We start from the raw sequence: 16,383 nt of genomic DNA, 5'->3' as shown, positions 1-16,383 counted from the left end.
CTATTTGGAATGAAGTGGAGCAAAAACAAACTAAGGAAGGAAGTGGTAAAGGAGAGAATGGGGTTGGGGGAGAGGAAGGAAAGAGGGAGGGAGGAAGGCCAGTGGGCATCAGGCATCTGTTACCTGGGATACAGAGGTGAGTAACCTGCCCTCTCAGCAACTCGAAGTAGGTTTTGTTTTTCCTGGGGGAACTTTTGAGAGGCGGTTCTCCCTAGTGGCTAGTCCCCAGGAAGGCACAGCCACTCAGCTTCCTGGTCAGAGGGTTCTCCCGGAGAGTGCTGTTCTTGTTCCTGTCCCTCAGGCCCTTGGCAGGCTGGCCCTCAGCCCCGGGCGGACATTGTCCTGTGAGCTCCGTGCCTGCATGCTCACCGTGGGGCCGGGCACACCTGCCAGCTGCTCCTGGCTGTGGTCCTGGGGATTCCCACACTCACCAGGCTCTCCCACCTGGTGGGCTATTCCAGCTGCCTCCTTTATGCCCAGAGCTGCCGAGACATTAACATGAAGAGGGGTGTGCTTGACTAAAGCAGGGGAAGGAGCGAAACGTAGGAGGAGCTGTTTCTGGAAGGGAAAAGCAGCCCTGGCCGGTGGTCCCTGCCCAGGCCCAGCACAGTAAGTTCCCAACTCCCCAGGTGCCGCCTCTTGGCTGGGCTGGCACTGGGCACTTTGTCTGTCCCTGGCCACCCTCCTCTGTGGCCTCCGGTACTGGCTGCTTTGCAGTGAAGGGGCATTTCCAAGTCATTTTTCCCCTTTCACTTCAATGCTGCAGATGTTCGGTGGGATCTTGTGTCCTAAGAACCGTCCGCCCCATCTGCCCCTTCTTGGGAAACTTATCTGTGAGAAGAGCAAAGGGGAGCTTCCGACTTCTTTGGAAATGCTGACATCTCTGTGTCCTCCCCGAGCGTTGCTTACCTCTCCCTGCTGCCAGTCTTCCTGAGATGCCTCTTTCCATATGGTTCCAAACCAGCCTGAGCTCCTGGCCAGGGAGGCAGGATCCTGTGACTATTTGGTTACAAATAAATAGAGATACAATCTTAGTCTGTTGTTTCTCATAGTTGAATGTGAAGGTAAAATGACAAGATTACTTTATTTTAGTTTCCCACCCTCCATGGGGTGTACTTTCTCTGGCAGTTCTTAATGATTGCTGCTTATGTTTAAAAGCATTAAGCAGAAAATCAAGTTGGGCAATCCTGATAATTAATTGGTTCCTGGTATTCTTGTTCTGGAAGGGAAAAAATGTCTTATTAACCCTGTGGCTTTGGGAAAATCACTTACCCTCTCTGAGCATTGTTTCTCCTACTGTTAAATGGGCATTGTGGTCACAGTTAGTTTTGTGATCTAAGGGGGATCCCACAATGCACTTGTGGATAAAGTGCATTTCCTGGGCCTCACACAGGCCAGACACAGAAATAAGATAATGGAATAAGTAGCTAATATTTCTTTGGCACTTATTACTGGCCAGGCACTGTTCTAAGCCCTATGTTTATGTTTCCTTATTTAATCCTTCCAAGAATGCTGTTTCTGTCTCCCTTTTCCAGATGAGGAAACTGAGTCACACAGAGGGCAAGTAAATTCCCAAGATCAGATGGCTTACTCGAGCAGTAGAGCTGGCTGCCTACCCAGGCATTAGTATTCCAAAGAGTGTGCGCTAAACCCCCAAATCGTATGTGCTGGATGGTGGAGGAATCAATGAAGGATGAACAAATAAATGCCTTGAAATTTGCCAACTGAATGTTGTTCAGGTTGTTGCCTTTGAAAAAGATTTTACATGTATTTATTCTCCATTTGCTTGGTGAAACAAAAACAGAATGTGCAGAGGTGTCTCAGCCCAACCTGTTTAATTGTCCCCACCTCACACATAGCCCGGCAGCTGTGATCTGTGTCTCTCGTCACCATGCCCTTCATAGTCCTGCTTCCTTGCGGATTTGTCCGTTGCTTTTGTTTCTTTTGATTTATTTATTTGTTGGAGATGGAGTCTCGCTCTGTTGCCCAAGCTGGAGTTCAGTGGCACCATCTCGGCTCACTGCAATCTCCACCTCCTGGGTTTGAGCGATTTTCCTGCCTTAGCCTCCGGAGTAACTGGGACTACAGCCACATACCACCACGCCTGGCTAATTTTTTGTATTTTTAGTAGAGACAGGATTTCGCCATGTTGGCCAGGTTGGTCTTGAACTCCTGGCCTCAAGTGATCCACTTGCCTCCACCTCCCAAAGTGCTGGGATTACAGACGTGAGCCACTGTCCCTGGCCTTTTGTTTCTTTTTACAGAGCTGTTTACATTGCTAGTTTTCAGGGCGGGTGAGGCTGCTAGGAGCAGCGCACAGGCCCTGGGGACAACCAGGGGAGCTGATATTCTCACTGCAGGCTTAGGCCTTGCTGGGATTCCTAACATGACGTCCATAAAAGGGCTTCTTTTTCTTTTTTTTCAGACAGCGTCTCAGGCTGGAGTGCAATGGCACGATCTCAGCTCATTGCAACCTCCTCCTCCCGGGTTCAAACAATCCTCCTGCCTCAGTCTCCCAAGTAGCTGGGTTTACAGGCACCTACCACCACACCTGGCTAATTTTTGTATTTTTAGTAGAGACTGGGTTTCACCACGTTGGCCAGGCTGGTCTTGAACTCCTGACCTTGTGATCCCCTGCCTTGGCCTCTCAAAGTGCTGGGATTACAGGTGTGAGCCACCATGCCCTGCCAAGGGCTTCTTTTCTTTCCTCTTCACCAAAAGCCAGTGAGGACAAGGAGAGGCAGGGAACGGGGTGCCATGTTTAACCGACCCTGGCTCAAGGATCCTGGCACTGCCCTGCACCCATATTGGCCCGTGGGTAAGCAGGAGCGAGGGCCAGTGCTAGTCACTGCTTCTTTGGCCAGCCTGGGCTGTAGCTAGAGGCCTGGCAGATAGTGGAGACCTGCTTTCTGCCAGTGGTCAGAGCCCCCCTGGGAAGAGGGATGGTCACCTCCACTCCAGGGTCTTGGGTCTTAGGGAGGCAGAGATGCTAAGGGGACTGCTTCTTAAAGGGTAGTCTTGGGGAATTACATGAGAAAGCACTTAAAAAATATGTATTACCGTTTTCAGTACTTGAGTAGGCACAGGATACTGAGTTCAGCTCAGTGGGTGAGAAAAATCCGTAGTTTATAGTCATGTGTATCCAAGTCACAATATTAGCTTTTACCCAGCTGTCAAGCTGATACTTAACCACATTGCTATTCTGTGGGCACTGTCTTCCTAAATAGGCCCCAGTTATTCCATGTTATAACCTTGGGAAGGAGCAGATGTCACTGCTTTTCATCCTACTCTTCTTTTAGATAAGGCTGTTAAAGTCAGTGGGTACATTTATTTTTGTTAACCCAAAACTAAAGCTAACTAGCTGTCTGTTATTGAAATCTAACAACAGCATCCTCATGCCTCTTCAGATGGCCAGATGACTCCACAGCCACTTTGGGATTAGTGGTTCATTTCTTCCTTTCTTCATTCTACAGACTGCTGTGCTGGGTGGCTATTGCGTGCAGAGTGCCACCCGAGAGGCTAGAGATACCTCTGGGAGCTAGACTGCCAGTGCCTCTGCTGGATCTGCATGGGAGGGGGCTGTAGAGCTCAGACGACAATTCACAGTTAGTTGTTTTCTTGTAGTTGTGGTCGACACAATAAAGTAGACCAGGGCTGGACGTGGTGGCTCACGCCTGTAATCCCAACACTTTGGGAGGCCGAGGAGGGCAGATCACCTGAGGTCAGGAGTTCAAGACCAGCCTGGCCAACATGGTGAAACCCCATCTCTACTAAAAATACAAAAATTAGCCAGGTGTGGTGGCAGGCACCTGTAATCCCAACTACTGGAGGCTGAGGCAGGAGAATCACTTGAACCCGGCAGATGGAGGTTGCAGTGAGCCAAGATCACCCCACTGCACTCCAGCCTGGGCAACAGAGTGAGACCCTGTCTCAAACAAACAAACAAAAAAACAAACAAAAAAAAAAACAAAACAAAAAGGAGACCAAAGTAGAAAGAATATATTAATGGCATCCCGACTCAGGTCGGGTAGGGAGATCAGATTATGCTTTGCTGGAAGTTGCCATCTGAGCCAAGTGCTTTGAGAAATCACAGGAGTTAACCAGGTAAAACTGGGATACATGATGAGGAGCATTCTAAACTGTGTGTGGTATGTGCAAAGAACCTGGGGCAGGAGGAAGCAGAGCGGGTAAGGTAGGGACAGGGAGTGAGGGAGGCACACGAGGAGGCAGGGGCTGGCTCACCCAGGGCTCTGAGGACCAGGCTGAGCACCTGCCTTTCACCCCATGGCAATGGGACGTCAGTGAAGGATACTCCATTTGAAATGCCGCACTAGCATTAATTGCATGACACAGGCTTGGTTTGCTGCAGCTGAGCTCTACTCTTCGGACTGCCTTCCACCTGCAGGATACGCACCCATGCCAGGTGCACAGTGCTGAACGTCGAGCAGTGACTTCCCTGGGCAATGGAGATTCTGTACAGTTTAACTGGATGCATCGGCAACATACAGTGCAAGGCTCAGGGACAATCTGCAGTGAGCAAGGCTAGCTTGTTAGTCTCAGGCAGGCATTGGACTTTTTTGTCTTTATTCTATGAACAGCCTGACAAGGCAGACATCATTATCCCGCTCCACAGATGGGGTCACTGAGGCTCATGAGTGCCCTGGCCCAAGATTCTGTAGCTGGCAGGTGGTGTGGGACTCACACCCAGGTCTGTCTGATGCCAGATTTCATTACTATACTGTGAGGTTTTGGAAACTTTTGATTTGTTCAAACAAGCAGTCGAAGGACACAGGTTAAAAAAGAACCAAATTCTGGCTGGGTACGGTGGCTCACGCCTGTAATCCCAGCATTGGAAGCCGAGGTGGGTGGATTGCCTGAGGTCAGGACTTCAAGAGCAGCCTGGCCAACATGGTGAAACCCTGTCTCTACTAAAAATACAAAATTTATCCAGGTGTGATGGTGGGTGCTTATAATCCTAGCTACTAGGGAGGCTGAAGCAGGACAATCGCTTGAACCCAGGAGGTGGAGGTTGCAGTGAGCTGAGATTGTGCCACTCCATTCCAGCCTGGGTGGCAGAGTGAGACTCTGTCTCAAAAAAAAAAAAAAAAAAAAAAAATCAAATCCCCACCAGAGTTGGGCTCTCATTGATTACAAGCTTGTCTCGAAATTAACCTTCCTGTCAGGTGGGGGCTCCCAGATCCTCACCTGTGGAGACAAACATCAAACCAACTGGAATCCCATCCCGCCTGGGGAGGATCCCATGTCTCCCTGGGACGTCGTGGACTTCAAGGAAGCTTTGTTGCAGAGGGAATGGGGCCTGTGTCTTTCACTCTTCCCTCCTCCCTGTGCTCCCCCTCTGCATGCCCCACATGGGTGAGTGCAGAGGAGGCTGCTGGCTTTCTGGTGAGTGTGCTTACTCCTGCCCGGGTGGTGGCCATGGTGTTGATGTGACAGCCAAGGGAGCAGCTCCAGGGTTGGCTGCTCTGGAAATGTGCTTTGGCAGTGGCCTTGGGGAATCTCCAGTGGCCTTTTCAGTCCCAGCAGTCCACGGCCTCGCCTCCTTCCGCCAGGGCCCCCGGCCTCCTGCTGTCTTCTCTGCCTTCGTTAGGTGGATTTGCTTGGCTCTTCCCTCGGTCTGCTCCCAGATGTGCAGAAAGACTCTTTGAAGCTCAGGTCTTCCTTCTGATCAGGTCTGTCCTCCTGAGCAAGAAGCCACAGTTCACAGTGGAAAGCATGGTTCTCATAGAGATACTAGAGCGAGCATCACCACATGTTCTAGAGTTGTCCGCTGGTCTTGGCAAATGGCACGTGGTGGGGTGGGGCGCTGTGGGATGAGATGAGGCTTTAGGGTAGGGTCTTTAGGGTGAAGCCTAGGGTGTGCTAGGATAGCGCACTGCAGGATGGCGCCCTGCAGGAGGGCACATTGGGACCGAGAACTGTAGGGTCACTGCAGGACCATGTGCCATAGGGCCACTGTGAAAAGCAGGTTTGCCCTAGTGTGCCATGCGTGGATTGCTAACTCCAAGGTGAGATCTGGACATGAGCACACAGTCCTGGCAAGAGGAGGGAGATGAGGCTGAGGCGAGTGGAGGACCTTTCCTAAGGCTGCAGGTGCCAAGCGGTGGACCCTTAACTTGGACCCAGACTGCCTGATGTGGAGCCTGTGTGCTTTGCCATGAGGCTAGGCTGCTTTCTCCCAAAAGAGGTGTTTTTGCCTTCCTGCCGCTTAGTCTGCTCTCACCCACTGCGTGTGACACACTAGGAAGTGCTCTGTCCTGGGCAACAGAGCGAGACTCCATCTCAAAACAAACAAACAAACATATGTGGAACCAGAATGACCCTCCAGGCAGTGCATCTAATTCTTTATCTGAGGAATGCCTCTCCTCCCTTTTCACTCACTGACTCAGGGAGTCCAGGGCTGGGATGACCTCCAAGTGTTTGATCCACAGCTGTCATTTTACCAGAAGAGAAAGGGAGTTTAGTGACCTCATTGAGTCCATGGGGCCAGTTTGTCACATGGCCAGGATGAGCTCCAGGACCTGTAGAAGGAAAATGCTTCTAAAGAGCAGTCTGGCCGGGCACGGAAGCTCACGCCTGTGATCCCAGCACTCTGGGAGACTGAGGCCAGTGGATTGCTTGAGCGTCAGAGCAGCCTGGACAACATGGCGAGACCCCCATCTCTACAAAAAAAATACAAAAATTAGCCGTATTTGGTGATACATGCATGTAGTTCCAGCTTCTTGGGAGGATGAGGTGGGATGATCACTTGAGCCCAAGAAGTCACTGAGAGGCTGCAGTCAGCCGTGATCACGCCACTGTACTCCAGCCTGGGCGACAGTGAGAGCTTGACTCAAAAAAAAAAGAAAAAAAAAAAAAGCAGCCTGGAACAGGGCGGTCTTTGCAGGCTTACCTTCTGCAGGTTTAACCTTAACCACAGATTCTACCTGGGCCCCCCTTTTCCCTTTCTCTTATTTGGGTGTTGAAGGCTGTGGTAAGAGCATGCCAACAGGGACACAGGTGAGGGAGGCATGGGCTGGGCAGAGGCTGGGTGGGAGGCTTTGCTGTCTGGGTTTTTTCACCCTGGAAAACAAGAGAAAAAAAGAAGCAACTTGTGTTTCTATCTCATGGGAACTCTAATCACGAAGGGCTTGGATTTGATCGCCATCGGTGCTAGGGTCCAGAAGGAAACCACAGCTTGGGAAGGCTTCTGAGGACGTGAGCGGGCAGCTCTCTTTTCAAAACACCTAGAGAGTGGAACCCCGTCTCTACTAAAAATACAAAAAAATTAGCTGGGCGTGGTAGCAGGCACCTGTAGTCCCAGCTACTTGGGAGGCTGAGGCAGGAGAATGGCAGGAACCTGGGAGGTGGAGCTTGCAGTGAGCTGAGATCATGCCGCTGCACTCCAGCCTGGGCGACAGTAAGACTCTGTCTCAAAACAAACAAACAAACAAACAAAAAAACAAACAAAAAAAACACCTAGAGATAGTGAGTTTGCAACACAGATTTGCAGGACTGGTGCCTACAAGTAGAGAGAGTTTTTTAAACCTTGTATGAGGTTAGGATTTCGGGTTTCTCAGGAGCCAGGTTTAATAAACCTATAGCAAGTTAGTTTCTCAGTCATCCTACAGTCATGAAATGCATTATTGTGCACACACAGGGTTTAGATTTGTGCAACCCAAGTGTAGGTATATTGTTTACTTTCAAATAAAGACTCAAAGGGACATCATATCCCTGAGTCTCCTCTTGACAAGCACAGTATTTTGGAAACTCTTGGCAGTAGTTCCAGTTCAGTATGGGGCTTGGTTCTCATTTTAGTCCAAGTCAAAGCAGCTGAGGGGGTTCTACCCCAGTGTGTCAGGGGGACCTGTCATAGGCATGTCCTCTACTTGATTCCAGATTTAACCCCTGAATGATTCAGGGGGATTTTAGTGCACATCAGATCTCAGATGCTGACTTGGAAGTGACGGAAGGGCCATAGTTTCTCTCCCCTTTTTGGCACAGGGCTAGAACAGCTCCCCCAAGCAAGAGTCTTTTATCCTCACTGATGTTCATGTGATTCAGGGGCAGCCTGTGCAGGAGAGGGTGTGGACCACCCAAAAGCCAGGAGATGGAAGGAGAACAGAGTTTCGGCATCAGAAGGTGCTACTGCAGCTTAACTGTGGGATTCCAACACGCCCGCCCACCAAATCCTCGTTTCCTCATCACCATCCGTATGTTACCATCCTGTAACATGTAACATAGGGATGGTGATGTCTGCTTACTGGGGTTTCTGCTGGGCTCCGTGCAATGCTCTTCAGGGTTGTGCTATGGAAGCTGCTGAGCACCACATGCCTTGGAGGTGGCCAGGCCTGGGTTTGCACATCTGGAGGCATGAGGTGGACAGATGCGGGTCTGGGGCTGGGGATTCGAGTGGGTGTTGAACTCTCTGTGTTCTTGGAGGGTGGCCCTGAGATGTGCTGGGTCTCGCCTCGATTTTAAGTGGATGTAGACTTACATAGAAAGTTGGGCATGTTGGGGGACGGGCTGAGTTCCTCCTTCCTACCCCTCTTCCCAATACAGAGGTTAAGGAAGGAGTGTCTCTGGGCAATGCTGGGACACTTCACAGGAACCCTGCATTTCTGAACACTTCATGGAAGCAACTTTGTGCAATTCAACACTTTTTCTGACTTTTCACCAGCTCAGGTGCTGGGGCCTCCCTGTGGTGATAGCACAGATTACAGTTTCCTCCATTGGCCTTGACCTTAGAAATTATGTAACTATTGATTTAAAAGGTTTTTTTTGTTTCTTTTTTTGGCAGTGGTTGCAATTTGTATGGTTTCCGGGTTTGAACATTGGAGTTACTGTATCAAGGCGTATAATGCTGAATTGGATTCAGAGATTATTGGATTGAGAAGATCCCGTGGGTCTGTCTGACCTGCCCTTCTCACTCTGCAGCTGAGGAAATGGGCCCTGGGTCCCGTCAGGGACAGCAGAGTCCTCATGCCTTCTGGGACCCTTCCCTCCTTCCCTCCTGCCGTCAGGGCCCTGCCTGAGGGACAGTGACACTCCTACCCCATCACGTTGGTGCCGGCAGTGAGCAGTCACGTATTTGTGTGGTTGTCATCTTGGAATGATGTGCCATGTGAAAGTTAAATAGCTTTGCCCAGTGAGTTATATAATGCTGTTTGTATGTTAAGTTGCATGCCAGGCTTTCACGGTCAAATGATAAGCGTGACATAGGGTCTGAAGCGACAGCCCACTTGTAGGAACTGGGCCAGTGTACTCCAGCATGGCATTGCAATGGGAGTCACTGTATTTTGGATGTGTGGTCTGGTCAAGATGTGGGACACATATAGTCAGATCCTGGTGGGTTCATATAAGACCCAGGACCATGGTCGGTCAAACTCCTTGCTGTTCTCCCCTGAGATGTTGGCTTATTGAACACTTTTTTGAAGTAAATGGGACCCTGGTTAAGCTGAATTTCCCTTTGATGGGATTGGTTCTATTAGGATTGCATCTGAGCTGCTTGAATTTGAGTCTTACATGTACAGGTTGTATGAATTAACCTAAACGGGTTTTTGATGTATCATTTCCTTACTTTTCGGAGACTTCATTTTAGTGCATTCAGTTTGCTTCTGGGATTGCATTCTAAATACTTTTTTTTTTTGTTTATTTGTTTGGGACAGAGCCTTGCTCTGTTGCCCAGGCTAGAGTGCGGTGGCACGATCTCGGCTCACTGCAACCTCCTCCTCCCAGGTTCAAGTGATTCTTGTGCCTCAGCCTCCTGAGTAGCTGGGATTACAGGTGTGCGCCACCACACAGGCTAATTTTTGTATTTTTAGTAGAGACGTCGTTTCACCATGTTGGCCAGGGTGGTCTTGAACTCCTGGCTTCAAGTGATCTGCCCACCTCGGCCTCTGAAAGTGCTGGGATTACAGGTGTGAGCCACTGTGCCCGGCCGTATTCTAAATACTTTTTATACACACTGACAAGTTGTCCTCTGAAATCTTGCATCTGTTTATATTTCACCAAAACTTTAAAAAATGTTTTCAAGATTTTTATTTTTGCTGCTCTACTAGGCAAAAGAGTAGTCTCCTGTTTTGTAGCTGTCTAGTCTGAGCTGTGAAAGGCTTTGGGTTAGGGCTTTGAGAAGATCAGAGGAACATGTTTAGAGCCTCCTGCAGCTTTGTGGGCACAGGGGATGAGCAGGGGGTGCACCTCAGAAGTCGGGGTGGGCGGGGTCTGGAGACCACGGGACTTCACTTGACCAGGTCTGCCCAGCACGGGCAGTGGCCATGCGGTGCCAGGCTGGGTTCCAAGCCATTGACAGAATTACCTCAGTGAATCCCTGGACAGCTCCATGAGACTGGCCCTGTCTGTTACTATTCTCACTTCAAAAGGCAGGAGACAAAGAAGTGGAGTGACCAAGGGGCTTGCCCAGGGAAAGCAATGAGGAGGTGGACCCAGGGCTGAGCTCACCAGCACCTTGGTGTAGAACTCAAGAGCACACCCCTAGATCCTGCCCCTGTCTTGGGAGGCTGAGACGATGATCTCTGCTGTTTTGGAATTGGTACTAGGCTTTGCATTGCTATGATTTCAGGAAAACATCTGTATTGTTGGTCTCCGAAATATACATAGAATTTGTTTTCTGTTCATTTCTTGCCAAAGGAGTCCAGGTGAGCTGCACCTGCCTGAGTGGGATCCCAGGTGTGATCGGGGGTGTTGATACCTCTGATGGTGGTGTCTGTGGGCCTGCTTTGATCGGGGAGCAGGAGGAGTGCTGGAGGCTCTGTGTCCCCCCAACTCGGGGGTCTCTGGGCTCATGTGTGCAGCATTACCTGGCTTGGGCCAGAAAGAGACTTCGAGGGAGCCCTGTAGGGGGTGTCTGGGTTTCCCCATTCACCTCTGCCATCTGACAAGATCGCTTCCCTCTTTGAGCCCCAATTTCCTCACTTCTGAAATATTGGAGAGCCTTCTTACTCATACAGTTGCTGGGCATTTTTCCTGAAATAGTAGATCTCTGTCACCATAGTATATAACAACCCTTATGCACAAGGAAGGGTTATATAACTGTAAAGTAATTATAACCCGAGTCTTTTCTCTCTGTTGAATAGGCTCTTTAAAAAAGAGTAGGTATGATTGACAATTCCTGAAAGTCACTCATTAATTGGTTCTTTCAAGTAAATAATAGCAGCCATGATAGTCATAGTGCTGGTGTCATCTGGCACCTCCCGTGTTGGATGGCAGGGCACTGTTTGCACGCCAAGTGATGCCTACCTTGCCCTGACTGGAGGGTGGCCTCACTGGCTCCTGTGGAAGCCCGTCCTGATGCTGGTTAGTGGCATTGCGTCCTCTGGTGAGCTGAAGCACACAACATGGTGTAGACCCTTCTGAGGTGATAAGGTGAGCTAGCAGTTATGATTGACTTGCAGTTTATAATTAAACTATGGGACAGCTGTCATTGTTCCCTCTCAGTGGTGTCTGTGTCATGTAGACTGGCAGGAAAGGAAACTTCAAAATGACCCTTGTTTTGTTATTTGCAGGCTCCAGGGAGTTCCACACTGTCCAGTTCTCTCTGCCATGATAAACCTCTGTGGTGAGTGTCTGTGTGGGTCATGCATTCCTGTGTCTCTGGCTGTAGGTCAGCTCTCCACAGAGGAAACTTGGGCATGGCATCATTTTATTCTGTAGAAATCATAATTTCTGTTTTGGTTGTAAACATTGCCAATCAAAGGTGATACAGGCCACGTTTTCTATCCGTTTCTAAATGCTGTGTCAGGGTCAGAAGCCCAGCTGGTAGAAACACCTGTGATTGTCTTTGAATAAATAATTGCACTGCTGAGGCCTGATTGTGCAAGTGTCACTTTTGGGGGAGACTCCAGGGTGTGCTGGCAAGAGCCCCTTTAGAGCAGATGATGGGGGCCCTGAGCCAGCATTTTCTGGAGAGGCACTCACTGTGGATCCTCATGGCCGTAGGAAGCGCTTCATTTCTGTTCTAACAGTGTTCAATTTGACTTGGAATTAAATCCATGTCTGATAAATAAGGTAGAGAAAACAAAATCCTTGGGAATTGTTTGGATGCTGATTTGAACAAATCAACCTTAAAAAATAAATGTATGGGCCGGGCGCAGTAGCTCACGCTTGTAATCCCAGCACTTTGGGAGGCTGAGGTGAGGAGACCATAAGGTCAAGAGATCGAGACCATCCTGGCCAACATAGTGAAAACCCATCTCTACTAAAAATACAAAATTAGCCGGGTGTGGTAGTGCATGCCTGTAATCCCAGCTATTCGGGAGGCTGAGGCAGGAGAATCCCTTTAACCCGGGAGGCAGAGATTGCAGCAAGCCGAGATTGTGCCACTGCATTCCAGCCTGGCGACAGAGTGAGACTCTGTCTCGAAAAAGTAAAAATAAATAAAAATAAAAATAAATGTATGGTATTGGATGTTTGATGTTATTATTTCTTTTCAAGGTGTGATAATGGCATTGTAGAGATTTTAATCAAAAAGTGCCCTTATCTTTTAGAAATCAATACTGCAAGATTTATAAATGAAATTACATAGTATCTGGGATTGCTTTAAAGCAATCAAAGTGGTGGAGGAGATTGCTGGGGGTATTGATGGACAAAGGTTAGCTGTGTGTCGGTAATTTTGAAGTTAGGTGATGTGGGTACATGGAGGTTTGTAAAACCATTTTATATGGTTTTGAATTTTTCTAAAATTAAAAGAAAGAGAGGAACACATAGGAGTAGTAAAAATGAAAATTCCAAAGCTGGTGGCAGCACTTTGGAGGGACTTAAGGACACGTCCTGTGGACCCATGCCTCTGGCTTTACCTCATGGGGGCACCGATTGGGTTTGACCTCATCCCCTCTCCCTGGAACCTTTTCCACCTCCTCCTGGATACCACCGTCAGCCCTAATGTTAGGAGCCCTCCTGGGAGGGGCTCAGGCCTCCCTGGGAACCACAGGGCTGGTGGAGAATCTGTGGTCTGTGGGAGGCCCTTGTCTCCAGTCACATTGGGTGCCTGGCTCCCACACTGCCAGTCCTGCCCACGTCCTCAGGCTGCTGGCCATGACATGACCATTTCTACCCTCTTCCCTCTTCCCTCCTCCACAGTCTTCATCTCACACTTGGGGACCTGCCCTGGCCACCTGGGCCCCTGGCTGGGTGGCCAGCCCCACATTCTACTCTGCATCCACCTGGCCTGTGGTTAGCTGGGTGGCGTCCCAGCGGGGCCCCATGGAGCTCTTAGCCTTCTGATAGGAGTCTGCTGAGTTGCTGCTCAGTAGATGAAAGGCCGCTTTGATTATGCCCCAGCTGGTCCCCTCTCCACGTGAGGTCCTGCCTCCTTCTTGGGCCTGCAGGGTCCTCCACGACCATAGCTGGCCACCTCACCAGCCTCATCCTTGGCCGCACCTGCCCCAGGATGCCACATACGGACACGAGGAGCTGCTTGCTGATGTTTGGCTTCTGCTCACACCATCTCCTCTTCCTCCCGGCCCCCTCCCGGTGTCCCCTCGTGCCGACCTTGATACCTCGGAGCAGGGTTGAGGCTCCCTCTCCAGGAGTCCCACCTGGAACCCTGTTCCTGCTCCCAGTGAAACCACAAAAAGTCCTTCCCGCCTTCGTGCTTTTGCATCTGAGCCCATGTGTCACTGCTCTGGGTTGCTTTCTCTTTGTGCGTTCCCTGGCTGCAGCTTGCGGTACCCTGTCATGCCCTGCTAGGAAAATTCAATCTTGTGCCCCTCCCCACACTGCCCACCGTTATGGGAACACAGCGCAGAGGCTGTGCACACTGTAAATTCCCGTAGCTGGCCGCCCAGGTGCTGGTGTGAACACCCAGGGGATGAGTGTCCGTCGTCTTCACCTTTTTCCTAGGGGATGTCTGTTGTCTCCTTACCCTGCTTCTGATCTGCCCACTGCTCTCTCGCAGGCTCGTCATCCTGAGTCCCACCATGGAGGAGGGCCATGGGCTGGACCTCACTTACATCACGGAGCGCATCATCGCCGTGTCCTTCCCCGCCGGCTGCTCCGAGGAATCCTACCTGCACAACCTGCAGGAGGTCACGCGCATGCTCAAGTCCAAGCATGGGGACAACTACCTGGTGAGAGGTGGGCAGCTCCGGGAGCCTTTGGGCAGGCTCTGCAACAGGCACTGTGTAGGGATGGGCACTCACAGAACACTGGTTTACACATGAGGGAGAAGCTCAAGGGCCTGGGCTCACACAGCTGTCCATGTCGCCCTCGTCCTGTGTCTCTCTGCTGCCACGCCTGGGGAGGAGCCTTATGTGTCTCTGTAGGTAGCTTTCAGGGACACACGACTGCTGACCACAGGGATGGCTGTTGCCTCGTCCTGCACTCATCAGTGAGGCTGGCTCCCCAGTGCCTTGGGACATGTCCCCGGCCAGCCACCCCTGCACTCCCATGCTGCATCCCTGGTATCAAAAGACAAACTTGTGACTCTCCTCCTGAGCCAGAAATTAGGAAGACAAATTAGGTGGGCACCCAAGAAACCAGGGGCTGCCCTGGAGACAAGGAGACAGCTTGATTTTCAAAACACACGTGTCGAGTTGATGGTGGAGCCACATCTGAGGAATAAATAATACAGAACAGCTTCTCACCATCTCTCACCCTCTGATTGGCCCCTTGTTTTCTGTTCCCATGGTTGGTAGCCCAGGTGGAGGCTGACTTCCTTCTGCTGTCAACAGTCACTAATGGGATTGAATGACAGCTCCCTGGCACCCTCTCTCTACCTGCCTTCTTATCTCTAGTAAGGAGGCCTCCTTATCTGTGGTAAAGCTAATCTGCCCCGCAAGCCTACAAGGTGGTCATTGTCTTCCTTGTTGGTCTGCTCCAATGACTGGGGCACCAGTGGCTGGGAGAGGTGGACCCAAGTGGCAGAGTAGGATGTGGCCTCCGTCTGATGCCAGAGCAGCCCTGGCCCGGGTGCTTCCTGTGTCCTGACCCCTCCCCAATCCTTGATTCACTCAGGCTCCTGCCTCTTTCTCATCTTGAAGCCCATCTTGTCTGTGACCTGGCAGTGGACAGGAAGTGGTGGCCAAGCCCCATCTGATGGTGGTGCCTCTCACCAGGGGCCCTCTCCTCCCCAGGGCTTCCTCCTTCATCACTGAGGCAGTGTGCTCTGCAGGACCATGGCTCCTTCCTTTGGAAGCCACTCCCAGGCTGGTCAGCACATCCCGAGTCTCCTCTCTGGCCATCCTTCCCCTCTTCCCCAGTCCACCTTCCCCAAAGAGACCATGCAGAGGGCCTGGAGCCCTGGCCAGCACCTGTCTGTGGGGCCTTGTCAGGGCCAGAGCTCTCCCTGCAAAATGGCTATGGCAGGGATCTTTTTCTTGTGCAGGGTTAAGAAATGAACTGTGGGTCTCAAAGCAGCGCCCCCCCTTGTCATAAACAGGGCTTGCTGGGTGACCAGGACAAGCCCCCACCCTTCACTTTCCTCACATCTCTGACTCTGAAGTGAGAGGGACGTTTAGTTAATTTTTAAGGCTCCTTGTTGCTGGAACATTATTGTTATTATTTTTTTCATTTTGAACTACTGGAGTATTTAGCAAGGTTCCACAAATGGCTGTGATTTTTTCAGTGAACTTAGGCCGTGGCTCTTGGCTGGGCATGAACTCAGCCCTTTCCAGGCCTGGGGCCACCAGGCCATAGAGGAGGGACTGCCTTCCCCACCATGTGCCACCTCTCTATTGGGTCAGTTTGTGTTGTCAGGAGCAAGACCATGGAATTTATTTTATATATATATGTATATATATTTTATATTATATATTTTTTATGTGTGTGTGTGTGTATATATATGTGTACATATATATATCCTGTATGTTGGGATATTTTGTAGCCATGAGAATTAAAAAAAAAATAGTAACACGGTAAATTGCCTGGTTTAATACTAGCTAACGAAGTAGAATATAGACTTTATGTGTAAGGGTTCTGTATGCCATCCTTATCTTATTTATTTTATTTGTTTTGTATTCTGTGACCACACACGTCTATATTTTTCAATCTTTTCTGATCCTCAGTACCTGGAAGGGAAACATCATGTAAAAATGCAGTGTGTTTTCTCCTTTCATCTCTGATGTCAAGGATTTGTCTAAAAGCTTTTTATCCCCCAATTTGTGAGTGTGAAGATTTTAGATATTTTTTTAAAAAATTAGTATTAATTAAAATTAAATAAAAATTAAAGTATTAATTTTTTAAAATATTAAAATCTATTTTACGCAAGGCATTTTTTCTCTCTTTTATAGGTATTGAATCTTTCAGAAAAGAGATATGACCTTACAAAGCTTAACCCAAAGGTATGGAGTTCATCCCTTTATATTCTGCATTTTTGAAAAATGTAAACAATGCTTATTTTGTGCAAAAATAATTTGCTACTAGTCTTTG

General features: G+C 49.7%; 1 protein-coding gene across 1 annotated transcript in view; it reads left to right on the top strand.

The window, feature by feature from the left end:
• LOC129017992 (tensin-3-like) overlaps positions 1 to 16,383 on the top strand; it is a 129,609-nt gene that overhangs the window by 72,279 nt on the left and 40,947 nt on the right. The window contains exons 5-7 of the mRNA XM_063656000.1: positions 11,523 to 11,575; positions 13,913 to 14,084; positions 16,245 to 16,295. Of these exons, the coding sequence (XP_063512070.1) occupies positions 11,523 to 11,575; positions 13,913 to 14,084; positions 16,245 to 16,295 (276 nt within the window). The remainder of the gene's footprint in view (positions 1 to 11,522; positions 11,576 to 13,912; positions 14,085 to 16,244; positions 16,296 to 16,383) is intronic.

The sequence above is a fragment of the Pongo pygmaeus genome, chromosome 19 (genome assembly GCF_028885625.2).
Source record: "Pongo pygmaeus isolate AG05252 chromosome 19, NHGRI_mPonPyg2-v2.0_pri, whole genome shotgun sequence".
Taxonomy (NCBI): Eukaryota; Metazoa; Chordata; class Mammalia; order Primates; family Hominidae; genus Pongo; species Pongo pygmaeus.
Note: the sequence above shows the minus strand (reverse complement) of the source record. Positions and strands in the feature narration are given on the sequence as shown.